At 39.6% G+C, this 24,171-nt stretch overlaps 1 protein-coding gene across 1 annotated transcript in view; it reads left to right on the top strand.

Moving 5' to 3' along the window:
- gbe1b (glucan (1,4-alpha-), branching enzyme 1b) overlaps nucleotides 1–22,892 on the top strand; it is an 83,792-nt gene extending 60,900 nt beyond the window's left edge. The window contains exons 13-16 of the mRNA XM_086080044.1: nucleotides 2,178–2,362; nucleotides 6,938–7,068; nucleotides 16,979–17,096; nucleotides 21,552–22,892. Coding sequence (XP_085936170.1) covers nucleotides 2,178–2,362; nucleotides 6,938–7,068; nucleotides 16,979–17,096; nucleotides 21,552–21,614 — 497 coding nt within the window. The 3' untranslated portion in view covers nucleotides 21,615–22,892. The remainder of the gene's footprint in view (nucleotides 1–2,177; nucleotides 2,363–6,937; nucleotides 7,069–16,978; nucleotides 17,097–21,551) is intronic.
- Nucleotides 22,893–24,171: the final 1,279 nt, after the last annotated feature.

Genomic DNA, 24,171 nt, shown 5'->3' with positions numbered 1-24,171 from the left:
TGTTCCAGTTTAAGGGTTAGTGTTTAGGTGTCGGGGAAAAAATTTCAGATTTGGGTTTGGGTTCGGCGTTGGGAGTGTTGAGGATCCCCTTTGACGCAGCCATCCTACCGCATGTGTTATCTGTTAGGCCACGCCCACCAAGCAACGCCACGTTCCGCATGGATACCTTTTGCGCTTATCACCAACACAGGAAAAAGACAGCTTTGATGGAACTAATGACAGAAATAACTGCTCTTATTTGCTACTTTATAGGCCGCGGCATTGCAGGCCTCACTGTTTGCTACTCCTTTAGCAGCCACATCATGAATTTCATTAGGCTGTGCTGTCAATCTCCTGCTACCTTGACCGTTTTTTATTTATTTATTTATTATTATTATTGTTGAATTCTTGAAGGTGCCAGCATTTATTGTGGCTTCATCCGGCTGCACGTGCCTGCCACGCCACCTCTGCCGGGAATTCAATTATAGCCGGCTGTTGTTTTATGATGTTGACGTGACATCCGTTGATGGATTCATTAACTCATCTCTCGCTGTGACGGACGGGAGAGCGTCACCGCGGCTTTTTTCCCCCTCCTAATGCTCCCGTGGGACTTGTCCAGGTTTAGACCCATACGGGTTGACCGCCTGGAATGTTGGTCAACACCTTTCAAACAACTGTTGACATTCAAGATGCAAATACAGGACAGTGAAAGCTTAGTTGAAGAGCTGCGTGTTAGAATGAGGATTATTAAATATGTACAAATAGTAACATTTGATCAAGATTTTGTCCTTCCTTCCTTTTCTCGGTCTCTCCTTCGGTCTCTTGAGGCCTCCCTGATTTTATGTTTTTTGGATTTGTTGGGGTCTGGATGTTTCTTGGGTTGGGGAGGAGTTCTGGTGGGTGGTGTCTGGTCGGTGCTGGATTTCACCTTCCTTGGTTTTCTTTGGTCCCCTCGGGTCTCCTGACGGCGGTGTTCGGTTTAGGTGAACGGTATGAGATTTTTTCTAATAGTTTTTTTTGGTGAGCTAACAAATACACGCACGCACGCACACACGCACGCACGCACATACACATACTCACCCACACACACAAAAAAATAAAAATAAAATTAAAAAAATAAAATAAAAATAAAAAATAAAGAGCAATGATGATGACATTTCCGAATGAACAATACTGAGCTCTTTAAAAAAAAGAAGAAAAAAAAAAGATTTTGTCTCGTTTGTACTATCATGTCCAAGAGGTATGTATAGCAGTATCACAGAAGTATCATATCTACTTTTTAACAGATGTGTCTAGTTTTATTTTGTACCACACAAATATTTACTCATTTTCTCCCCAAAACGTATTTTAAATATTGTCATGGTCTCAAAAAGTATTTATACCTTTTTTATGTTTTTTTTATGCTAGACCTGAAGAGGTAACTTAAAGCAATTGTAGTTATTACAAAAAAACGACCAGCAGGTGGCAGCAGAGTATAAGAGATCAACCAGGGCCATGTTGCAAAAAGCTCTTTTCCCAGTGTTTTTAACAGGTTTATGAATAACAGAGGTGGCAAATCCAGGTCCAGAAAATAACAACCGTGCCACAGTTTGGCTTTAGCTGCTTGTGCTAGCTAGCTAGCTAGCTAGCTAGCTCCATAGCAGGTAAATGAGCACCTGGGGAGATAGCTACGGAGCTCGCTAGCTAGCACCTGGCTATATTCTAATGCTAATTGTTGCAAAACAGAAACAGATAGAAATATACATTTTTCCTGATGAAAGAAGAGACTCTAATCTTTCTTTTGCTAGGTTCCATGTTTTTATAGCAATAGAACACAATATTCTGTGGGCCTTGCAAAATCAGTCAAAATCCAATAAAACAGCCGGGAGCGAAGGGGGTTACTTCAGTGAAAATGGCTGCAAGTCAATGAGTTAATATAAAACAGCCTTGTAGGCCTACTCGAATGTCGGGAATCGAGGAACACATAGGCTGGTTCTTCTTTTTATCAGTTGTCCAAATCGAGCAGGAACAGGAAGTGCTTGGGGGCAGTTTGCTACCAAATAGGAAGCAGAAATAAAAGCTCGGCGGCTTTAAACATAAAAAGCGAGACGCTCTGCTGGGATTCTGCGCAGGTCGTGGACCGTTTGCAACTTGAAAAGAGCCTCAAATAGCAGCGCCGATGCTAATCTTCGCTCCCTATTTTTGTCCGTGTGCCGCAGGGAACGAGTTCGGTCACCCCGAATGGTTGGATTTCCCCCGAGTGGGGAACAACGAGAGCTACCACTACGCCCGGCGGCAGTTCAACCTGCTGGACATGACGCATCTGCGCTATCTGCAGCTTTACAACTTTGACCGTGACATGAACCGCACCGAGGACAAGTACGGCTGGCTGGCCGCCCCGCCGGTAAGAAGATTTATATCTATAAATTATAACACATCTTATTTCTTAGGACAAATTGATTGGCAAGCGTGGGCAAATTCCCGTGCCGGATACTGTTCAGGGTTCAAGTTAGGGTTAGAATTAGAGGTTTGTCAGGTTAAATGTTTAGACAAGTTGAGCTGGCTTGCCACTCCACAAGTTCGGAAATGTTTTAATTTTTTACTTAAATATTATTTATACTAAGGGTGTCAGGCAATTTAAAAAAAATATCCTAATTAATCGCATGACTTCAATAGTTAACTCATGATTAATCACAAATTTTACATCTGTTCTAAGTTTACAAGAAGTTTTCATACTCTTGTTAACAAAAGTGGGGGGGGGAAATTAACTAATAGAAATATTGCTGCATCTTTTATTCATTGAAACAGTAATGTCATAATAATTCAAAACGTTTAGTTAAAATTCAAATATGTACTGATATTAATGTGTTGAGGTCATTTTTCTTCCACATTTATAAGATGTTGGTGACAGCTCAGTGCATTTTATTTTCATATTAACTCATTTACTCCCAAAAACGTATAAATGTGGTGTTCTATTTTTAATACTGCCATGCTACCAAAGACGTATTTATACGTTTTTGTTGTTGTTTTGTTTGTTTTTTGCTAGAGCCTACGAAGGCTTTGATGCAGCCTCTGAGCTGAAGAGAATGCTTGAAGCAATGGTAGTTGTTACAAAAACAGCCAGCAGGTGGCAGCAGAATATTAGAGATCAACCAGGGCCATGTTGCAAAAAGCTCTTTCCCCCACTGTTATAAACAGATTTGTGAATAACGATGAAACTTAGCTATATTCTAATGCACATATACTTTTTTCCTGATGAAAGAAGAGACTCTAATCTTTATTTTGGTAAGTTCCATGTTTTTATAGCAATAGAACACAATATTCTGTGGGCCTTGCAAAATCCAGTAAAACTGCCAGGAGCGAAGGGGGTTGCTTCAGTGAAACGGGGGGTTAATGAGTTAATAGCTCTTTAAAATGAAGTAACTTGGGAAATTCTGCAATTTTTAAAATTGTAAAATACAACTTGACCTCAGTCTTCACAAATATATGCATTATTATAAAATGTACTACTGCAACATTTTGACGTGGACATGTCTGCTGCGTTGCGACTGGAATTGGAACTCCCCCAGTACAAGCTTTCTAAGTAAGGGGCGGTCATTAATCACGCGTTAAAAAAAATTAGTGGCGTTAAAGGAACTTCAAATTAACTCGAAATTAACGGACTCATTTTGACACCCCTAATTTATACCCACCACCAACTTCTTTCTCAAGACAAACTGATTGCTAAGCTCTTGCAGGCAGATGGAGATAAATGCCTGTCAAGTTCACCTTGGCGAGGTTTCCCTCGCTCTCGGATTTAGCTCTCATCCGGCGTCGCCGCTCTTCAATTAATAGCGGCGCTTAGCCGAGTGTTTTTTCTGCACTGGTGAGATGATGTAAACGCAGAGTAAATTGATCGGGATTAGGTGCGAGTGTGCATAATTGATTTGCGGCGGGTGTGTCGTCGCAGCGCGAGAGCCTCTTCACCTTGTTACTCTCCCGACCGCCGCCGACGTCCTCCCGCCGTGCGAACTCGGGATAATTACAACCATGTCTGCCTCTTGGCCGACATTTTTTTTTCCCCCTTCATATCGATCGCGAGTCATCTACTTTTATTTCCCAAGCGCCTGTAACCGAAGTGGGGAAAAGTTGCACCGAAGTCATCATCTGGCTGTGTTTTCCTGCTGATGCACAACCTTCAAATCATTGAAGTTTTGGTGAACTTAAAAAACGATTCATTCATCAAAAGAATAGGCGTCCCATGCCATTATTTCATGTAATTTTTCGGAAATATGCTCTGTTGCCATATATTTAGGTATTTGTTCAAAATGATCCGTCATCTCACGTTTCGAATTATCCAAAGTCATTAGACCCTCAAACACTTTAATGCGCGACAAGCAACTCGTGAATCACAAATGACGTTTTGTTTGTTTGCTCATTTATTGTTGTGTTGACCCGCTGGGAGAAAAGCTGCTTTGTCACTTTAAGGACAAATGATAGGAAATTTACTTTTTAAATGTTTGTATACAAAAGGTTGGCTCTTGGGAGTGTCTGCCCAACTATAGAGAGTGAAATTAAACTACCCCCGCTAATTGTTGCAGAGCTGCTAATTTTCCAAAATGTGTTTTTAAAGCAGTCGTGCCCAATTAGGAGCGACACAAAAACGGGGGCATTTTGTAGATATAACAATAAATGTGAAGCCGCATTTTTGTGCAACTATATTAGCAGCGCCAACGTAACAAGGCACCACAACAACAACAACAAATATAAAGTTCTTGAGTAACTCACTCACCATAACGTTAAATCAGGAGCCCATCATGCGTGGGCATCACCTGTCGCTGGAAATCCACGCGCCTTTCTTTTTCTTCTTCTGCTCCTGTGTTGTCTCATCACGGGACCTTTTCTCCGTTGCAAAGGAACTTTCCAAATATGTCAGTTTTTTTTACTCATTTGGCTAACTTGTCGATTAGCATCAGCGCTACGCGACTGAGATAATTAGCATCTTGGCATGCGTCAAGAGTCCGTCGTCAACAAGAGAGAATCCGGTCACTTAAAAAAATATTATTTTTTTTTTTTAGGCCTCGGCTAATCAATTAACCAAAAGTATAGTGGTTTGGGGACCACTGTTTTAGAGAACTTTGTGACAGCATTTTAAAGTTGCGTAAGAGGCATTTTTGTCAAATAGATGAAAATAATTCAACAGTTTTTGTCTATCTCATTTAATTTGATTGTGCACGCCTCGACCATCTGCAGTAATAATAATAATAATAATGTGTTTTAATGGGGTGAGTGTGAGATTCATTTAGTCCTATATAACTGCCAGTTTTGTTTTATTGTCCTGTGTTTCTGTCCTGTTCATTATCAAATATCCGTATCTTAAAGGGCCACATAGATGCTATTATTGGCTGTTAGCGTTAGCCTTAAGATAGTGGATTTAAAAGCAGCAGAGTTTGTGGTGAGTCGTTGCTTAAAAGGTTGTAGCACCACAACAGAGATGCTATTTAGCGTTAGCATTAAGCTAGCGGACCGAAAGCGTAAGCTGCCGTATGTGGTTTATGTTTAGTTTGACAGTACTGAGAATGACGGGAAAACACTTTGAAAAACACCTGTTTATTATCAAATATTCGTATCTTAAAGGGCCACATAGATGCTATTGTTGGCTGTTAGCGTTAGCCTTAAGATAGTGGATTTAAAAGCAGCAGAGTTTGTGGTGAGTTGTTGCTTAAAAGGTTGTAGCACCACAACAGAGATGCTATTTAGCATTAGCATTAAGCTAGCGGACTGAAAACGTAAGCTGCCGAATGTGGTTTATGTTTAGTTTGACAGTACTGAGAATGACGGAAAAACACTTTGAAAAACACCTGTTTATTATCAAATATTCGTATCTTAAAGGGCCACATAGATGCTATTATTGGCTGTTAGCGTTAGCCTTAAGATAGTGGATTAAAAGCAGCAGAGTTTGTGTTTAATCGTTGCTTAAAAGCACCACAACAGAGATGCTATTTTGTGTTAGCATTAAGCTAGCGGACCGAAAGCGTAAGCTGCCGTATGTGGTTTATGTTTAGTTTGACAGTACTGAGAATGACGGAAAAACACTTTGAAAAACACCTGTTTATTATCAAATATTCGTATCTTAAAGGGCCACATAGATGCTATTGTTGGCTGTTAGCGTTAGCCTTAAGATAGTGGATTTAAAAGCAGCAGAGTTTGTGTTTAATCGTTGCTTAAAAGCACCACAACAGAGATGCTATTTAGTGTTAGCATTAAGCTAGCGGACCGAAAGCGTAAGCTGCCGTATGTGGTTTATGTTTAGTTTGACAGTACTGAGAATGACGGGAAAACACTTTGAAAAACACCTGTTTATTATCAAATATTCGTATCTTAAAGGGCCACATAGATGCTATTATTGGCTGTTAGCGTTAGCCTTAAGGTAGTGGATTAAAAGCAGCAGAGTTTGTGTTTAATCGTTGCTTAAAAGCACCACAACAGAGATGCTATCTAGTGTTAGCATTAAGCTAGCGGACTGAAAAAGCCTAAGCTGCCGTATGTGGTTTTAAATACAATATGTGTAATTTTATGTTTAAATTGACAGTTAACCGCAACTGAGAATAACAGAAAAACATATTGAAGCTTCTTTTTTTGTAGCCACCAATATCAGTATCCAAAATCCCCTATTAGTTGGGCCCTAAAAAAAAAAAAAACTGAGTTGAGTGTTTTGGATGTCATTCTATTCTCCAGGGCATACGCGTCCGTGTGACATTGATAATGCCCGCTAACGAAACATTAGCATCAGTCCAGTCGGGCTTTGCCGCGCGCGGCTGAACCCGGCTGACAAGCGTTCGCGTCTGCTGAGACGACCGCCACCTGGAATCGGGAAACGTGCTGACGTCCCGCTGATACATAACGTGCCGCTTTGTAATCCTCTAAATCCACGCATAGGAGAGGAAGATGATGACTATTCATGGGGCGCTCTCGCGTCCTCGCTGTCTCCCCCTTGCAGGCCTTTGTGAGCGCCAAGCATCAGGAGGACAAGGTCATCGTGTTTGACAGGGCCAACGTGCTCTTCATCTTCAACTTCCACCCCAGCAAAAGCTTCCAGCACTACAAGGTGGCCGTGCAGGCGCCAGGAAAGTATCCTTTCTCAGCTGGCGTCTTGTGTGGAGCCGGAATCCTGTTGGTTGTTAATGACAGCTGACACACCGTGGCTTAAATTGTCTCGCACTTTAAATTTCATAACTGATCTCTTTTGATGTTTCGGGAAATATTGACACTAGCTACAGTATGTCAATACAAGAGCTAGGGATGTAACGATATTAGGGCACGACGATTATTATCGGCCGATTATTGGCCTTCGAACCTTAACCAAAACAATCGGCCATTTGGGCCAAATGGCCGATTATTTTCCCCTTGAAACGTTATCATCAGAAAGTACCCTGAATGCTTGCGTAGCATTAGCAACTAGCAAATGTGTAGCCTATAGTATTCAGTTTATTCTGTTGACCCTAAGTGTCCTTTAAGCTGTTTAATGACACCTCAGTTAGAGTCAACTGTAAAACTAAAAACACGACGATAAGAATTACATCCACTGTATATTTGAATACAAAACAAGCTTCGTTTTTAAAACATCACTAGCCTAGCGCTAATGCTAATAGTGAAGGGAAGGTCCCATTCAAATGCTAACAGGAAATATTCAAATAACGAATATTCACAAATAAATGCTGTGGGAACACAATTTTATGCATTCAATTTATATTTTTAAATAATTGGTAATCAGTATTTTTTTCTGCCAAAAATCTGTATCGGCATCGGCCTAAAAAAATGTATATGTCTGGCCCTAAACGTTTGTCACAATATCACCGTTGTCATGTCACAATATTAAAAAGCCGCACATCTGTTAAAAAGGCAAGGTTACGTTCCATGTGTGCAATTCTAGCACCCTCTGGTGGATAGTTTATTAGTACAGCTTAATTTTAATTAGGAATGTTTTGGCCACTGCGGCGGTTATCACTCCCATAAATCAGTCATACCAGCAAATATTTTACATTTGTAAAAAATTTAACACAGAATTATAAACGACAGAACATGATACATTGCGTCGCTAACAGTATTGTGAGTAGTTTTTTTTTTTTTTTTATATTGCCAACCTCCTCATAATGATCGCATCGGGAGGTTCATATTGTGATATTTATCATATCGTGACTTTTGGATATGGTTACATCCCTAACAAGAACAGTATTGCTTTTCTGACATACTGTGAATGTCCGATTATTGTGAGGCATACGTTCCGGACCCGCATTCGGTGAAAAGCCGCACTATAAAAGAGAATTTTTTGAATTTTTAAAATCTTTTTTTCCCCATTAATTTAGTTTTTCTTTCAGTTTTGCTTCTCTCACACATTTAAAAAAAAAAAATGCCTATGTTAGCATTAGCCTTAAGATATTGGATTAAAGCCAACACTAATGCAAAATTCAAATGAATCCAATCAGTCGATTAATTGATTGAATAGTCGATAGACTAATCGATTCTAAAAAATATTTAATAGTGACAGCGTGATTATTCCAAGGTCCGGGATTTAATTTGCAATGGCAGAGCAGGAACTGTTGATTTTGAATGATTGAAATAACTTCCACTCTAAAGCCTTTCAAAGGGACACATTAGTGCAATTCCCCGCTTTTATCGTATAAATAGTTTGTCAGTTATTAAAGCGGATTGCATGTTTAGATCCATATTTAGTTTGGAGTGTGCTACGTCGCTTATTATAGGAGACAAAAGGGCGTGCCGAGGATAAAAATAAAAGCGACGCAGCAGGAGGCAAACATGGCCGCGGTGTTTATTTGCAGACGGGGAAGAAGCGTGGAAATAAAAGAACAACAGCAGCAGCTGCTAATCTCTTAATATCGAGCGCTAATCGCGAGCGTGTTTGACGCGGCGTAATTACAACCTCTCTTGGCGGGGCGAAGCCGGGGCGCGCCGCTTAATCGCCGCGCCGCTCGCTTTTTGATGTTTTTAAGGAGAGGCCTCCGATGTCGGCTGCTGTCATTATACAGCGCGGACGTAAACACATTAAGTGAGAGTGTGTGTGTGTGTGTGAGAGAGTGTGAGAAAGTGTTCGTGAAAGTGTGTGGGTTTTCAACTTCAGGAGTGTGACAGAGAGTGTGTGTGTGTGAGTGAGCGTATGAGAGTAAAAGTACGTCAGAGCATGTATAAATGAGAGAAAGTGAGAATATGTATGTGAGTGTGTAACGGTGTGATTTTGTCTGTGTGAGTGAATGTGTGTGCACATAGGTTTAATGTGTGAGATGTGTGTGTAAGAGACTTAGTATAAAATTGTGTGTTTGAAAGTGTGTAGGTTTGCGTGTTTTAGAGTAGACAGTCTCTGTGTGAGATAGTGTATGAGAGTAAAAATATGTGATAGCATGTATATACGAGAGAAAGTGAGTATTAATGTGAGAGTGATGTGAGTGCTTGTTCAAGAATGAGTGTGTGAAAGTGTATAGTTATGTGCGAACATGCGTGTGACTGCAAGAGAGAAAATGAGTGAACGCGAGTATGTGTGTAACTGTGTTATTTTGTCTATGTGAGAGTGAATGTGTGCGCACATGTTTAAAGCGTGAGATGTGTGTGTAAGAGACTTAGTATGAAATAGTGTGTGAAAAAGTGTGTTGTGAGAGTGTGGATTTACGTTTGAGTGAGTGATTCAGTGAATGAGACCATGTGTCCATGAGAGAGTGAGAATATGTATGTGTGAGTTGGTGAAATAGAGTGGCTGAGGGCATGCATGTGTGTGAGAGATTGATGTGAGAGTGACATGTAATTTACAAATGTGTGTGAGAGTGTGAATGTGCATGAATGTGTGCATGTAACAAAAGTATGTGTGAGAGCATGTGTAAATGAGAGATAGTGAGAATGTAACAGAGTGTGTGAAAGAGAGTGGCTGAGGGCGTACATGTCGTGTGAGAGAGTGACACGTAATTGACGAGTGTGTGTGAGAGTGTGAAAGTGCATGAAAGAAAACGAATGTGTGCACGTCACATTGTGTGATTGTTGTGCGTGAGAGTGAACGTGCGCGCGTGAGTATTAAATGACGTACGAGAAAGTTTGTTTGTCAGAGTGTGGATGTGTGTGCATGTTTGCGAATGTGACTTAAGAGTATTGAGAGTGTGAATGAGAGGGTGAGCTTCGGGATGCATGTGTGAGAGTGCGTGAGCACAAGAGTCGAAAGTGGTCACACGTATGTGAGAGTGTGTGCGCGGGAATGCGTGCGCTCGAGAGAGAAAAAAAGTGTGTGAAACATGCATGTGTAGCGTGTGAGAGTGCAAGTGTGTTTGTGAGTGAGAGAGTAAGTTTGTGTGAGAAGGAAGGTGAAGCCGGCCGGGGGAGATGCAGATGCTCCGACGGGAAGCGTGCGCCGAGGATCCAATTAGGGGCGAAGACAGATGAAAGTGCCACTCAAAGGCAGCCGAGGTAAACACCAACGAGCTGAAAGAGCGCAAAAGTGCTTTTTCATTACAAGGCGGCTGTCACGCGCTCAAAGTTTGTTGCGCGGCGCGCGAGGGTCGGCACGGTCACGCGGCTGAAAATAATCGGCGCTCAAGGCTGACCCGGAGCCGCTCACGCTTGACTCCGCTGCATTGTTTTCAACCGCGCGCCAGGAGAACACTTGACGCATTTTCCCCCGCAATTTGAAAACCTTCCCGCGTGTCTTCATAAATTGTCTGTCAAATGTTTTTCGTCAAAATTCCACCGGGGGAAATTATTTGTTGCTGATATTAGCCAGTCGTGATGCGGCAGTCCTGCCTGTGTGCTAAAGTACTGTCCAGTAGGGCTGGGTATCGATTGTAATTTCCTCAATCGATTCGATTCGGAGAGTAACACTTTTTATAATTATTTAAGTGTCTGGTTAAGGATCTGATGAAAAATATTTTCATGATCTAATTCAATAATTGTAATATAAATTTAAAATATTCTGAATTGTCTTCAAGTGCAAAAAGGTCAGGTCTTTCGTGAGAAAATACTTTTGAATTCATGTGAACAGTAAATTTCAAGAAAACAGTAAGATACAAAAAAATAATAATAATAATTTATGGGGAAAAGAGATATATAAAATAATCGATTCATGGTTTTATTAATCGATATCGGGCTTGAAAAGCAAGATCAATTTGATATCAATTATTAGATTTTTTTTAAACTGTGTCGAATAATTTTAGAATCGGTTAATCTATCGATTATTCAATCGATTAATCGGATTCCTTTTCATTTTAATGTGTATTACAAAAGCATTTTTCCCTGGTTACGGTTTATTAACCACCAGTGATTGATGGTTATTTGGTACTTTGTATTTGTATAGTGATTAATAAAAAAAAGGGGGTTTGTCATTGGATTCGGTTATTGTTGCAAATGTCTTATTTTGATTAAACACAGACGATAATCAGTCTTCTTTCATCAAGGACTCCAGAAATCTGTGAACAATTACTGTTGATATGCTGAAATCTGAGAATTTTGAATTAAGAAAATGGCTCCAAACGATTACTCGTTTATTAAAATAGTTGTCAATTCATTTGACAATCAATTACTTGTCGATGAATCGCTTAATTTTGACAGCTCTACTCGACTGTATAGACAATAATGTAGTTTTTGTGGTTGAACATTGTGACATATTCAATTCTGACTCGCCTGTTAGAAGGCTTAATTTGGGGGTATAAAAGTCAATTGAACACAAAGTGTGGATCAGTGGTGCGTTTCATTCTTTAAAAAAAAAAAAAAAAATCCTATGGCGAGGAGCTACACTTTAAATGCATAAAATCGATGTAAAATGGAGCTCCCTAGAAATTTGACAAATAATGGGCTGCGGCAAGGGAGCGGAGCTTTGCAGGGTTTTCGGTCTCCAAGCGAGGCCCCGTTGCGATGATTCCAAACGTTTACGTCCTATTTCTCCTTTTCAAATTGTTGGCTGCTTTTTTTTTTTTTTGAGGGCTTGTGTTTGTTAGCGGCCGCAGATGGCGGTCGGGTATTCCCATCGATGAATGCGGATTAAAAGGCCAAGATGGAGGAACGCTCATCGATTTTTGTCCAATGAGCTGGGAAGGGGAGGCAAGTTTGGGCGGTGTGATTGCAAACATTGAAAACAATTCGGCCATGAGTCTTGATTGCAGAGCCAGACGTCAATTTACTTCTTGTCAGCTTGTCTTTCTGCTACAAAAAAAAAAAAAAAAGTAGCGCTCTTTGTCTTGGCCTTTGTCCACATCATCACAACTTTTTTTTGTTCAACCTATATCATTAGATTGGGATTTTTTTGGTGGGGGGGAGGGGGTGGTCCTGGGTCTTTCTGGACAAAATACAAAACCCCCAAAAATTCACAATTTAGTGTCCATATATACTGTCTGACCTTCAGTTAGTATATTATTTTTCGTGACCCTTCCAAGGTCATACCAAAGCATCTTACCTCATTCCCCCAAAATTTATAAATAGGTTTTTTTAATACTTTGTCATTCACTCCCAAAGACATATTTATATGTTTTATGTGTGTGGTTTTTTTATGATAGAGCATACAGAATGCAGCATACTTTGATGCAGCCTCTAAACTGAAGAGAATGCTTGAAGCAATGGTAGTTATTACAAAAAGGACCAGCAGGTGGCAGCAGAGATCAACAAGGGCCACGTTGCAACAAGCTGTTTCCCCCAGTGTTTTGAACGGATTTGTGAATTATGATGAAACTTAGCGTTATTCAAATGCTAATTTCTGCAAAACCTTTTTCCGTTTTGCAGCAATTAGCTTTAGAATATAGTTACGTTTCATCATTATTCACCAACCTGTTGAAAACAATGTCAAAAAGAGCTTTTTGCAACATGGCCCTGGTTGATCTCTTATACTCTGCTGCCACCTGCTGGCCGTTTTTTGTAATAACTACCATTTCCATTACCATTCTCTTCAGTTCAGAGGCTGCATCAAAGCCTTCTGTATGCTCTAGCATAAAAAAATTATAAATGCGTTTTGGGGAGCATGGAAATATTTAAAATTTAACGTTTTTATACGTTTTTGGGAGTGAATGAGTTAAAGGCCAAACTTAAATAAAATAAAATAAAGTGTGTCTTGAGCCTCCTCTTAAAAATACCAATGTGGACCTGATCAATCAAAATTGTTTAAAACAGCTGACATTATTGGCAACTTTACTTTTTTAAAAAACGACTGGCAGTGAATGAGTAAAGTGTGATAAATACGTTAGCAGAAAGAAAGAAAGAAAAATTCCCGGCATTGTACATTTTGAATAATAGCAACACAATAAAGGAGTGCGGTAAGTACAGCAGCGTGTGGGTTTGTCGCTGTAAAAATGAGTTAACGTCAGGGCCCGCGCCGCCACAGCTTTTCCTGACAGCGAGCGAGAGTGACGAGCTGGCACAATGGCCGCCGCCTGTTGCTTGGCGGTACATCAAACGGCAATCTGGTCCGACGTGTGCGGCGTTTAGCGAAACTCATGTTGCTGCCGTTTTAAATGCAGGCCCTCGTCCATTCCACACTATATTCAACTGGAACCCGATGGCGTCTCTCTCAGAGCGAAGGCTCTTTGTTTTGAGTGACGTATGACGCAATATGGCCGACGGAGCGGAAGACCAAGGTTTGGATATTGTTCCAAAATCAACAGGGGTTTTCCTTTCCCTCCTCCTTTGTACACCCCTGCATACGATTTAACCTTCTATCCCAATTCCGGTCCTTGAGGTCCGGAGTCCTGCAGGTTTTAGATGTTTCCGCCTACCAACACACCTGATACTAAAGATCAGGATTGTTATCATGCATGCTGATGAACTGATTATACGAATCAGGTTGTGCTAGTGGGCAGAAACATCTAAAACCTGCAGCACCCGGGACCTTGAGGACCGGAATTGGTCAACCCTGCTCTATCCCATCCCTCACCCAATGAGAATCAGCAAGAAATCAGATCAATTAGCATTATTATCTCATTCAAACCCCAAAATGTCTAAATACGTTTTTATGAGGTTTTTTTATTTATTTTTTATGCTAGAGCATGCAGAACGCTTTGATGCAGCTTCTGGCATGGAGGTGGCTTAAAGTCATAAAAGTTATTACAAAAAAACGGCCAGCAGGTGGCAGCAGAGCAAAAGAGACCAACCAGGGCCATGTTGCAAAAAAAGCTCTTTTTTTCCCCAGTGTTTTGAACGGATTTGTGAATTATGATGAAACTTAGCGTTATTCTAATGCTAATTGCTGCAAAACGGAAACCGATACAAATCGCCTTTTTTTTTCCTGATGAAAGAAGAGACTCTAATCTTTCTTTTGGCAGGTTCCCTGTTTTTATAGCAATAAAACACAATATTCTGTGGGCCTTGCGAAATCAGTCAAAATCCAATGAAACAGCCGGGAGCGAAGGGGGTTGCTTCAGACAAAATGGTTGAGTTATTGATAATAGGACCGGAATTGCTAAACTCTCATCATCAGTGTTTTGAACGGATTTGTGAATTATGATGAAACTTAGCGTTATTCTAATGCTAATTGCTGCAAAACGGAAACCGATACAAATCTACTTTTTTTTTTCCTGATGAAAGAAGAGACTCTAATCTTTCTTTTGGCAGGTTCCCTGTTTTTATAGCAATAAAACACAATATTCTGTGGGCCTTGCGAAATCAGTCAAAATCAAATGAAACAGCCGGGAGCGAAGGGGGTTGCTTCAGACAAAATGGTCGAGTTATTGATAATAGGACCGGAATTGCTAAACTCTCATCATCAGTGTTTTGAACGGATTTGTGAATTATGATGAAACTTAGCGTTATTCTAATGCTAATTGCTGCAAAACGGAAACCGATACAAATCGCCTTTTTTTTTCCTGATGAAAGAAGAGACTCTAATCTTTCTTTTGACAGGTTCCATGTTTTAATAGCAATAAAACACAATATTCTGTGGGCCTCGCAAAATCAGTCAAAATCAAATGAAACAGCCGGGAGCGAAGGGGGTTGCTTCAGACAAAATGGTCGAGTTATTGATAATAGGACCGGAATTGCTCAACTCTCATCATCAGTGTTTTGAACGGATTTGTGAATTATGATGAAATTTAGCGTTATTCTAATGCTAATTGCTGCAAAACGGAAACCGATACAAATCTACTTTTTTTTTTCCTGATGAAAGAAGAGACTCTAATCTTTCTTTTGGCAGGTTCCATGTTTTTATAGCAATAAAACACAATATTCTGTGGGCCTTGCGAAATCAGTCAAAATCAAATGAAACAGCCGGGAGCGAAGGGGGTTGCTTCAGACAAAATGGTCGAGTTATTGATAATAGGACCGGAATTGCTAAACTCTCATCATCAGTGTTTTGAACGGATTTGTGAATTATGATGAAACTTAGCGTTATTCTAATGCTAATTGCTGCAAAACGGAAACCGATACAAATCGCCTTTTTTTTTCCTGATGAAAGAAGAGACTCTAATCTTTCTTTTGACAGGTTCCATGTTTTAATAGCAATAAAACACAATATTCTGTGGGCCTCGCAAAATCAGTCAAAATCAAATGAAACAGCCGGGAGCGAAGGGGGTTGCTTCAGACAAAATGGTCGAGTTATTGATAATAGGACCGGAATTGCTCAACTCTCATCATCAGTGTTTTGAACGGATTTGTGAATTATGATGAAATTTAGCGTTATTCTAATGCTAATTGCTGCAAAACGGAAACCGATACAAATCTACTTTTTTTTTTCCTGATGAAAGAAGAGACTCTAATCTTTCTTTTGGCAGGTTCCATGTTTTTATAGCAATAAAACACAATATTCTGTGGGCCTTGCAAAATCAGTCAAAATCAAATGAAACAGCCGGGAGCGAAGGGGGTTGCTTCAGACAAAATGGTCGAGTTATTGATAATAGGACCGGAATTGCTCAACTCTCATCAGTTCCCATCCGCGTTACTCAAAAAAAATCATTGGGCATGTTTCGTTTTAACATCGCAAAATGAAAGTTTGCAAAAGATGGCTCTTCAACTGTGACTTTTGTTGAGAACGTGACCGTGAACTTTGGATAATGCGCGTAACGCGAGTAGAAACCAGCGTCACATTGCGGACGAGCGGCGCCACTCGAGAGTCCAAGTGCACAAGGACTTTCTGGAGAGTCTCGTGCATCGAAAGTAACATACAAAAAAAAGTACTTTTCAATGACATTCAGCCCAGTCAATTGATTTTCGACGGGCTGATAAGTGCGCACTGGATCGCATCTTCATCCCTCTTTGCCGCCCCGCGTCAGTTTCATCCCGGCGTCCTTCACGTGGAGACGGACGGACTCTCCGCGCCGGCCTTTCCTTTTATAACTCGTCTTCTTGATTGCGCTTGTTTTGTCGCCGCTTCCAGCCGCACAAATTGAATTGCTCAGTTTGGAGAGAGTTTTTTTTTTTTTTTTGTGCTCGTGATGGACGAGCTTATGTCTTCCTAGTGGCGAGATTGGAAAAGCAAATAGATGTCGGGAGATTGTTCAGAGACGCGGCTCACGTACGGGAAAAAGACGGAGGAGTTTGTTCCCCGCTGCAAAGCTGCCAGGGTTTTTCGCTTGAGCCGTTTCTTAGTCGGCTCGTTGGCCTTGGAGACGCCTTGTCAGACTGCCAAAGAGAAGGTGAGCTTGTTTGGATTTTGGAAGAATCGCATCTGAAGCTCTCTCGGGGCTCGCTGGCGCTCGACGGGCCGCGTTTTTGGCGCCCGCTTTACACCTCAAGTCCGGTACGTTGGGCTAGTGGGAGAAAAAAAAAAAAAGGAAGGACTAGAAATGATTGACAAAACAAACTAAAAGTCCACGGCGCACTCAAGTCAATGACCAATCACAGCTCACCTGTTTTCTGAAGCTGCGCCGTGATTGGTTGTTGCCCGAGCAACATTGATGTCATCTTCAGTCGACAGCAAGTGGCAAAAATGGCCGCCCCCTGAGATGGATAAAAACTCAATATTCCACAAATGTAATATTTAACAGAATAAAAAAAAATATTTTTAGGTTGACTTCCACGCTGTCCTCTGCTTCCTCCCCTCGCCGCTTCACTTTCCTTAACCGACGCCTGCCAGGTACAAAATCAAGCTCGATTCTGACGAGGATTTGTACGGAGGCCACGGGCGGCTGGACCACAACACCGAGTTCTTCACGGAGCCGCAGCCCTTCAACGGACGCGCCCATTCCATGCAGGTACGCGCTTTCACCTCATCATTATTGGTGGAAAACAAACTGATTGAAGTTGCACTTTACACAAAAATAAAACAAACTTGGTTTTCCAAAAATGAAAAGAAACTACAGCACTGACTTTGCACCTTTCTAAAAAGACTTGATGTTATGATTTCCAAAAAAAGACGGCAAACTATTGAAGTTGCACTTTACAAAAAAAAGAAAAACTTGGTGTTGCATTTTCCAAAAATAAAAAGAAACTACAATATTGAGTTTACAAAATAATAATTACTGCTGTTATACTTTCCGAAAAAGAAGACAAACTGTTGGTTATCCTTAATGATTAAAAAAAAAAAACACACACAGACTAGTGGTGTTGCACTCAATAAAAAAGAAAACAAACTTGGTGTTAGTTTCCTCAAATGAAAACAAACTGCTGTATTGAGTTTGCACCTTCCTGACAAAAAGACAAAAATATTGATGTTGCACTTTTTTTTTAAATAAAAATAAAAATGTTGATGTTGCACTTTCTGAAAACAGGACAACCTACTGATGGTTGTCCATTCCGAAGAAATAGACTTTCCAAAAAATTTGCACTTTCCAAAAAAGAAAAGAAACTTGCTGGTGCACGGTCCTGAAAAGAAGACAAACTTGATTTGACAGTTTCCTAAAACACAAACTTGTGACGTTGTAGTTCATTCCTAAGAAGAAGAGAACAATCAACATTTCACATTCCTTAAAATAAGGCAACCTATTGATATTGCACCTTTCTAAGACACAAATTGTTGATGCTGTGCTTTCCTAAAAAGAAAAACTATTAACTCTCCTAATATATATATATATATATATTGATGCCATGCTTTCCAAAGTAGACAAAGACAATTGTTTATGTTACGCTTTCGTCAAAAGAATGACAAACGTATTTGGTGCTTAAATAAGACAAACTATCGATGTTGCATTTTCTTAAGAAGACAAACTACCGATATTGTGCTTTCCTGAAAAGAAGACAAACTATCAGTGTTGCGCATTCACGGAGGGCTCGATCGCAACACTGGGCCATTCGTATTTGCTTCATTGCAGAGGGTAGTTAGTGGGCGTCTCTCAGGGATAAAAAAGACTTTTTCATTTTTTTGTGCTATTGTTTTTCCAGCGAGATTCAATGTATAAAAATGAAGCGCAAAGAACATCGCTCCGCTAAAAGCAAGATTGCACTAACTACACTTTCATCTCTTCTGTTCAAGAGGTACTAATTAGTTTGCATATGTTGACCCTGTGATGTAGCCAAACACGCTAACCGGCGTTGCCGATTGTGCCCTGCAAGCGCTACGGCCGCTACGGCGTCCCTTCATGCAAAAATGAAAGCGTTTTAATCTTAAAGAAGAAAAAAAAAAAAAAAAAAAGCACATTTTTCAATACAACTCTGAATCCTCATTAGAATCCGCTTCCTGCGTTTCCCTACGTAAATAATGTAAATTATTCAGCGCGTTACCTTTTCATGTGCCGCATGGAGAAGTACTAAAAAGGGTGAACGACTCAAGGCGCTGGTTTTGTTTACGTGAACTCGACGCGAACCTTGGCACGTCGCTAATGCAAGCGTCGGCGCACTTAAGCAGATAAGGATGTTGTTGTTGCGGTTTTCTCATCAAGGACCAACTTTTTCTCCACTTTTCGCCGCCTCTCGTCATTGAAAGGCCACTTTAGCCGGCGCGTCATGTGATCACGTGTGTCGGAGGAGGAAAAACAAGTGAGGCCGATTAGAGAACAGACGCCGCCTCCTCCTGCTTGGCACCGACTTTGTTGTTCGATGGAAACGTAATCAGACGCCGGCATCTACGGGGGGGGCGTGAACGTGCCCACAATGTTTTAGTCGCCAGCTGGTGCTTTAGAAGTCGGCACCAACTCCGCAAACCAAGAACGCGCCGCCACTCCTCTGACTCGGAACCAAAAATAATTAGATGGCATCAGCGTGTTTGCGAATGGGATTTTTTTGTCCACGTCGCAAGCCAAAAGCCGTTACGTTACGCCTCCGTTGCGTATCATGTAAGGGACGGGAAGTGCAACGGCCTCGTCGACGCCCTAAACACACTGCAGCTCAACTTCTGGCGAGCAGATGTCAGGGCTTGTTGCAGTGTGCTTTCGTCACAAGTTTCAAACGAGATTGCGACAGCATAAAGATAAAATAATCAAACTGATGATTTTTTGATGTTGTGCTTCCCTACAAAGAAATACTATAAATTCTTTAAAAGAAGACAAATAATTGATGCTGTTCTGTACTAATGTTCTGTTTTACTAAAAAGAAGACAAGCTGTTGTTTGCATTTTGCACTTTTCTAAAAGGAAGACTAATTATCAGTGTTGTATTTTCCTAAAAAGATGACAAAATATTGATGTTGCACTTTCTTAAAAAGAAAATGAACTGTGGAATCTGCACTTCCCTAAAAAGAAGACGAACTACGTTGTGGCACTTTCCTTCAAACCAAAGTTAACTATTAATGTTGCACTTTCCTTAAAAGATGACAAACTATTGACGTTGCACTTTCTTAAAAAGAAAATAAACTGTGGAATCTGCATTCTGCACTTCCTTTAAAAGAAGACAAACTATGTTGATGTTACACTTTCTTAAAAACAAGTTTAACTATCAATGTTGATACACTTTTCTAAAAAGATAGACCATTGATGTTGTGCTTTCTTAAATAAAAAACAAACTATTGTTGTGATTTACCAAAAAGACAAACTATTGATGTTTCACTTTCCTAAAAAGAAAACAATCTCTCTGTATTTAACTTTTTTTTTAATTACACTTGTCTAAAAAGGCGACAAACTATGGATGTTGCGCTTTCCTAAAAAAAAATTTACTTTTTTTTTTGCTTTCACAAAAAATATGACAAAATATTGGTCTTGTCTTGACAAAAAAAAAGACAATTGCAAAGTTGTAATTTCCCTCAAATGGAAAAAAAACTATTGATGTTGCACTTTCTGAAAAATATAATATTTTAGCTGTTATGTTATGGAACATTGAACTTTTTTAGTATGTTATTTTGTTAGTTTTTTTCTTTTTCATTTTATTTTATATCAAATTAAATGTACAAAAAGCAAATTGTTTTTTTGCTTGCTTTCAATTTTGTCCAAACGTGAACCAAACGATGGTGATCTCGCTAACGCTCGTGCTACTTTGCTCACCTACTTGCACTGCTGTTGCTCCCGTGTGAGCGTTTGGTCCACCGGTGGGCGCCAAAGAGACCCGGCAGAGGCTCTAAAGTGCAGCGCTTGATTGAATTGTTTATGGCCGTGCTCTCGCTCCGGCGACTCTTTGGGGAAATCTAAGGCCCTTTTATGTCTGCCTGACTTTTTTCTTTCTTTTTCATGAGATGACTAATGGCGCTCGGTGGCTCTTGGCCCGCCAAGCGCGCGCGGAATATCAAACGGATTGATCAAAGAGCTGATTAGTGGCAGACGCCTTGTTCTAAATATAAATGCATTTGTATGTTGCCGTTGCATACGTACCGTACATCAAGGGCATTTCATGGACCTAAAACTACCAAAATTATCAAATAAATAAATGACTGAATAAATAAATAAATAAATAAATAAATGACTAATAAGTGAAGATAAAAAAAAAATTCAAAAATTAAATACAAAAAATAAATATAAATGAAATAAATAAAAAAAACTATATATAGTTTAGTTTCTAAAAACGAGATTCAGAAAATAAAAATACATATAAAAATAGAATTAAATATCAATCAATAAAAACGCTCTGCTCTCACATTTATTTATTTTACGCTGCAGACGCTCTGTCAGGACGAAGTGTTATTCAAATGAGGGGGCGGTCCTAAGCGCGTCTTGGGTGGGGCTCCGCCGTTGCAAACTGCCTGAGTTGTGGTGACAGTGGACAAGATCTATTGCTGCAGCTCTCCATGCAAGCTGGTGAGACTTCATTGTTCGCCGACCCGCTCACTCGACCTTTGAAAGGCAGTTTGCAACGGCGGAGTCCAAACCAAGACACGCTTAGGACCGCCCCCTCATTTGAATAAAATGTCATCCTGACGGAGCGTCTGCAGCGTGAAATAAATAAATGTGAGAGCAGAGCGTTTTTATTGATTGATATTTAATTCTATTTTTATATGTATTTTTATTTATTTCCATATTTGTTTTTATATTTAAAAAAAAGTTGAATCTCTTTTTTTTTATTATTCTTATTTTTTTATTTATGGCTATATTATTTTTTTCATTTTTTTATTTTTATTTTTATTTTAGAATTGTATTTTTTTATATCCGTTTTTATTTCCACTTTCATTCATGTATTTATTTTGTCATTTATTTATTTTTAATTTGGGCAGTTTTGGTCCTCCATAATGGACATGGGGGGGGCTTGGCCCCCAGGAGATGCACAGACAGTACAAAAAAGCAATACAATAATTACACTGTTTTACAACTATCTCACTCTTTTTTTTTTCTTTCTCTTTTTTTGACCCCCCAGGTGTACATCCCCTGCAGGACCGCCCTTGTGCTGGCCAATGAGATGATCGATTACTGTTATTAGAGGCCACGCACGCACGCACTGTGTCTGATTGGTCCATTTAGATGTCAAGCACTGCTCGAGTCCATCCACCACCAGCAACCCAATTGCAGTTATTAGCATGTTCTTTGTTTTGTGAAACACAATTGTGGTTGCAGGGAAACAACACGCAAGGATTATTATTAGGAATAATAATAAGCAGTCAAATCAGTGATGGTAGAATTTATTTTGCACTTTTGGATGTTGATGTTTGGTTTATTTGTGTCGGCGGTGCTTCTGTACAAGTAAGGGTACCGTTATACTTAATGAGTTGGATTGTTTATAGATTGTTGCTGTCATGTTAACACTTTGCTAAGCCTTAAAAAAAAAACAACCTTGACACAGTCAGACATCAGCTTGCCAAATAGCGAGCCCGCTACTTTGGTCATAAATCGCCGCAGTAAAATAAAAGGCGCATCTCCAAATGTGTCATTCTTACCCAAAACGCAATCAAAAGTGTTTAGTGTGGATAATTGCTTGTGCTTGGGACTTATTCGGATGAATTTCCTTCGGATTTTGAGGATTTGAATTTGCTCAAAATGGCTGCTTGAAACCAAAATGGCTGACTTCCTGTTCAATTTGGGGGATGGATTTTTGGTTTCAGGGGAGCTCGTTTTTCCGTATCTTTTTGCCCTCGAAATAATCAAATTATTCACACCTTGTCCAGCCCACTTATGATTAGCTTAAGCTAGCATTAGCTTCACAATTGAGCATGTCCATCACCTCATTACGATGAGGGCTCATTTGAGCGCCTTCCCTAGTTGGTCAAGGGTGTGAAATTGGCCCTAATGGCTAAAAATAGATTTTCACCAATATACAAGTCTTAAGCTAAAGAACAAAACTTTTTTGAATGGCCTTTTATGATAGACATGTCCGCCACATTTCATGTCAATTGGTGAAACTGCAGTCTGGGCTGTTATTTTTTATTAGTTTTATAATTTTTCTGTTTACATTTTTTTTTTTTTTAATATTAACTTTAAATGCAAAAATGTTGGTTTCCATGCACATCACAAACCAATTTGTAAAGTATTTTCAAGGGTACCCTTCAGGTAAGGTGGCACCGTGTGAGTATTTCCAGCGCATCAAACATTTATGGGGGCATTGTCATGATTAACATGCTGTAATTTGCACAGAACAAACGTAATTGTGAAACATGAAAGGATTTTTTTGGATGAGCAACGACAACACTTTGGACCTTTTTGTCATTGCAAGTGTTGTTTTTGCAGTGTGGAAACATTAAAAGAAAAACGTGCCATCTCGCAACATTCATCTCTTCCCTGACTACGCAGTTGTGACCGTAATTAACCCCAAAAGTCACTAAATTTTAGATTCTATTATGACGCTAATTGAATTTTATTTTCTGAAGTGCTATTTAGTGCAAAAAGTTTGAGAACCACTGACCTGGTTCACCGGGTTCACTCAAAATGACTTTTTTTTTTTTCTTTCAAAGCAACTGAGCTCTTTATTGATATTTTTATATGAAAAGACGCACGGAGGTGTTCTCCCAGCATTCTCCACCGCTGTCAAAGCGACACGGTTACGCATACATGCTGTATTCTAAAGAACTCTTACCTGAAGATGAAAAAGGGTCTTGATTTATTATCAGCTCCACATATGGCAGCTTTTCATGTGCTAGTAAAAAATATATATATATATATTTTGCATACACGATCACAGCAATGTCACTGTTTCTCTGTGATGTGCTAAGAAAACAATATAAATATACATATAGCCTATGTGCAGTTTAAAAAAAAAAAAAACACCTTGAGGCTGCGTTTTATTATTATTATTATTTTTGTATAATTTCCCACAACATCCAACCGCCTTAGCTATACGGGCAACGTGTAAAAACATTTTGACATGCCTCTCCCAATTTCAATTTATTGTGCTCAGTGATTCTCAGTCTGGTACGTGGGCGCCACCTGGTGGTCTTAAAACAATAGTCATAGGAGCGCAAAACGTTTTCTTCATCCAGTTAATTTGTCATGTTAACTTTTAAACACAATACATTTGCAATTAATCTTTCAAAATAGCGTTTTCATATGTTCAGTTATATTTTGTATTTAACTTATGTGCAATGTATTTAATTGAATCATTTAAGTAAACTGGTACAGTATTGTATTTTTTCTATGTTGGAATGCAGTGTTCATTTGCGAACTATGCAAAATATTATGGTGGCTTATGGTAATATTAAATGCACCATTTTCGGCGTAAATACTTGGTACTTTGGAGTTACCAAATATTAAAATGTAACCGCTGATAAAGTAAGGATCAATTCCTTGCCATTATCGCCATCTATTGGTAGAAGGCAGCCAGTACAGTCTTTGACGTTTGTGTCTGGATTTTATTTAATATTTTGTCTGGTTATAAACGTAAACAAAAGATGAAGGAATATTATCACTTTAAATAAAATACAGCACACGACCTCATTATTTTTTGGTCTTTTTTTTTTTTGTAACCTTGTGTATTGATAGCACACATTTTGACATTGACAAAAATGAGCAAAACTCATTAAAATCACTTGAAATTAATTAGTCAGGAC

This window comes from Leptonotus elevatus, chromosome 7, assembly GCF_054856555.1.
Source record: "Leptonotus elevatus isolate MCC_2025b chromosome 7, RoL_Lele_1.0, whole genome shotgun sequence".
Lineage (NCBI taxonomy): Eukaryota > Metazoa > Chordata > Actinopteri > Syngnathiformes > Syngnathidae > Leptonotus > Leptonotus elevatus.
The sequence above is the reverse complement of the archived record's forward strand: the minus strand, read 5'-3'. Positions and strand labels throughout refer to the sequence as shown.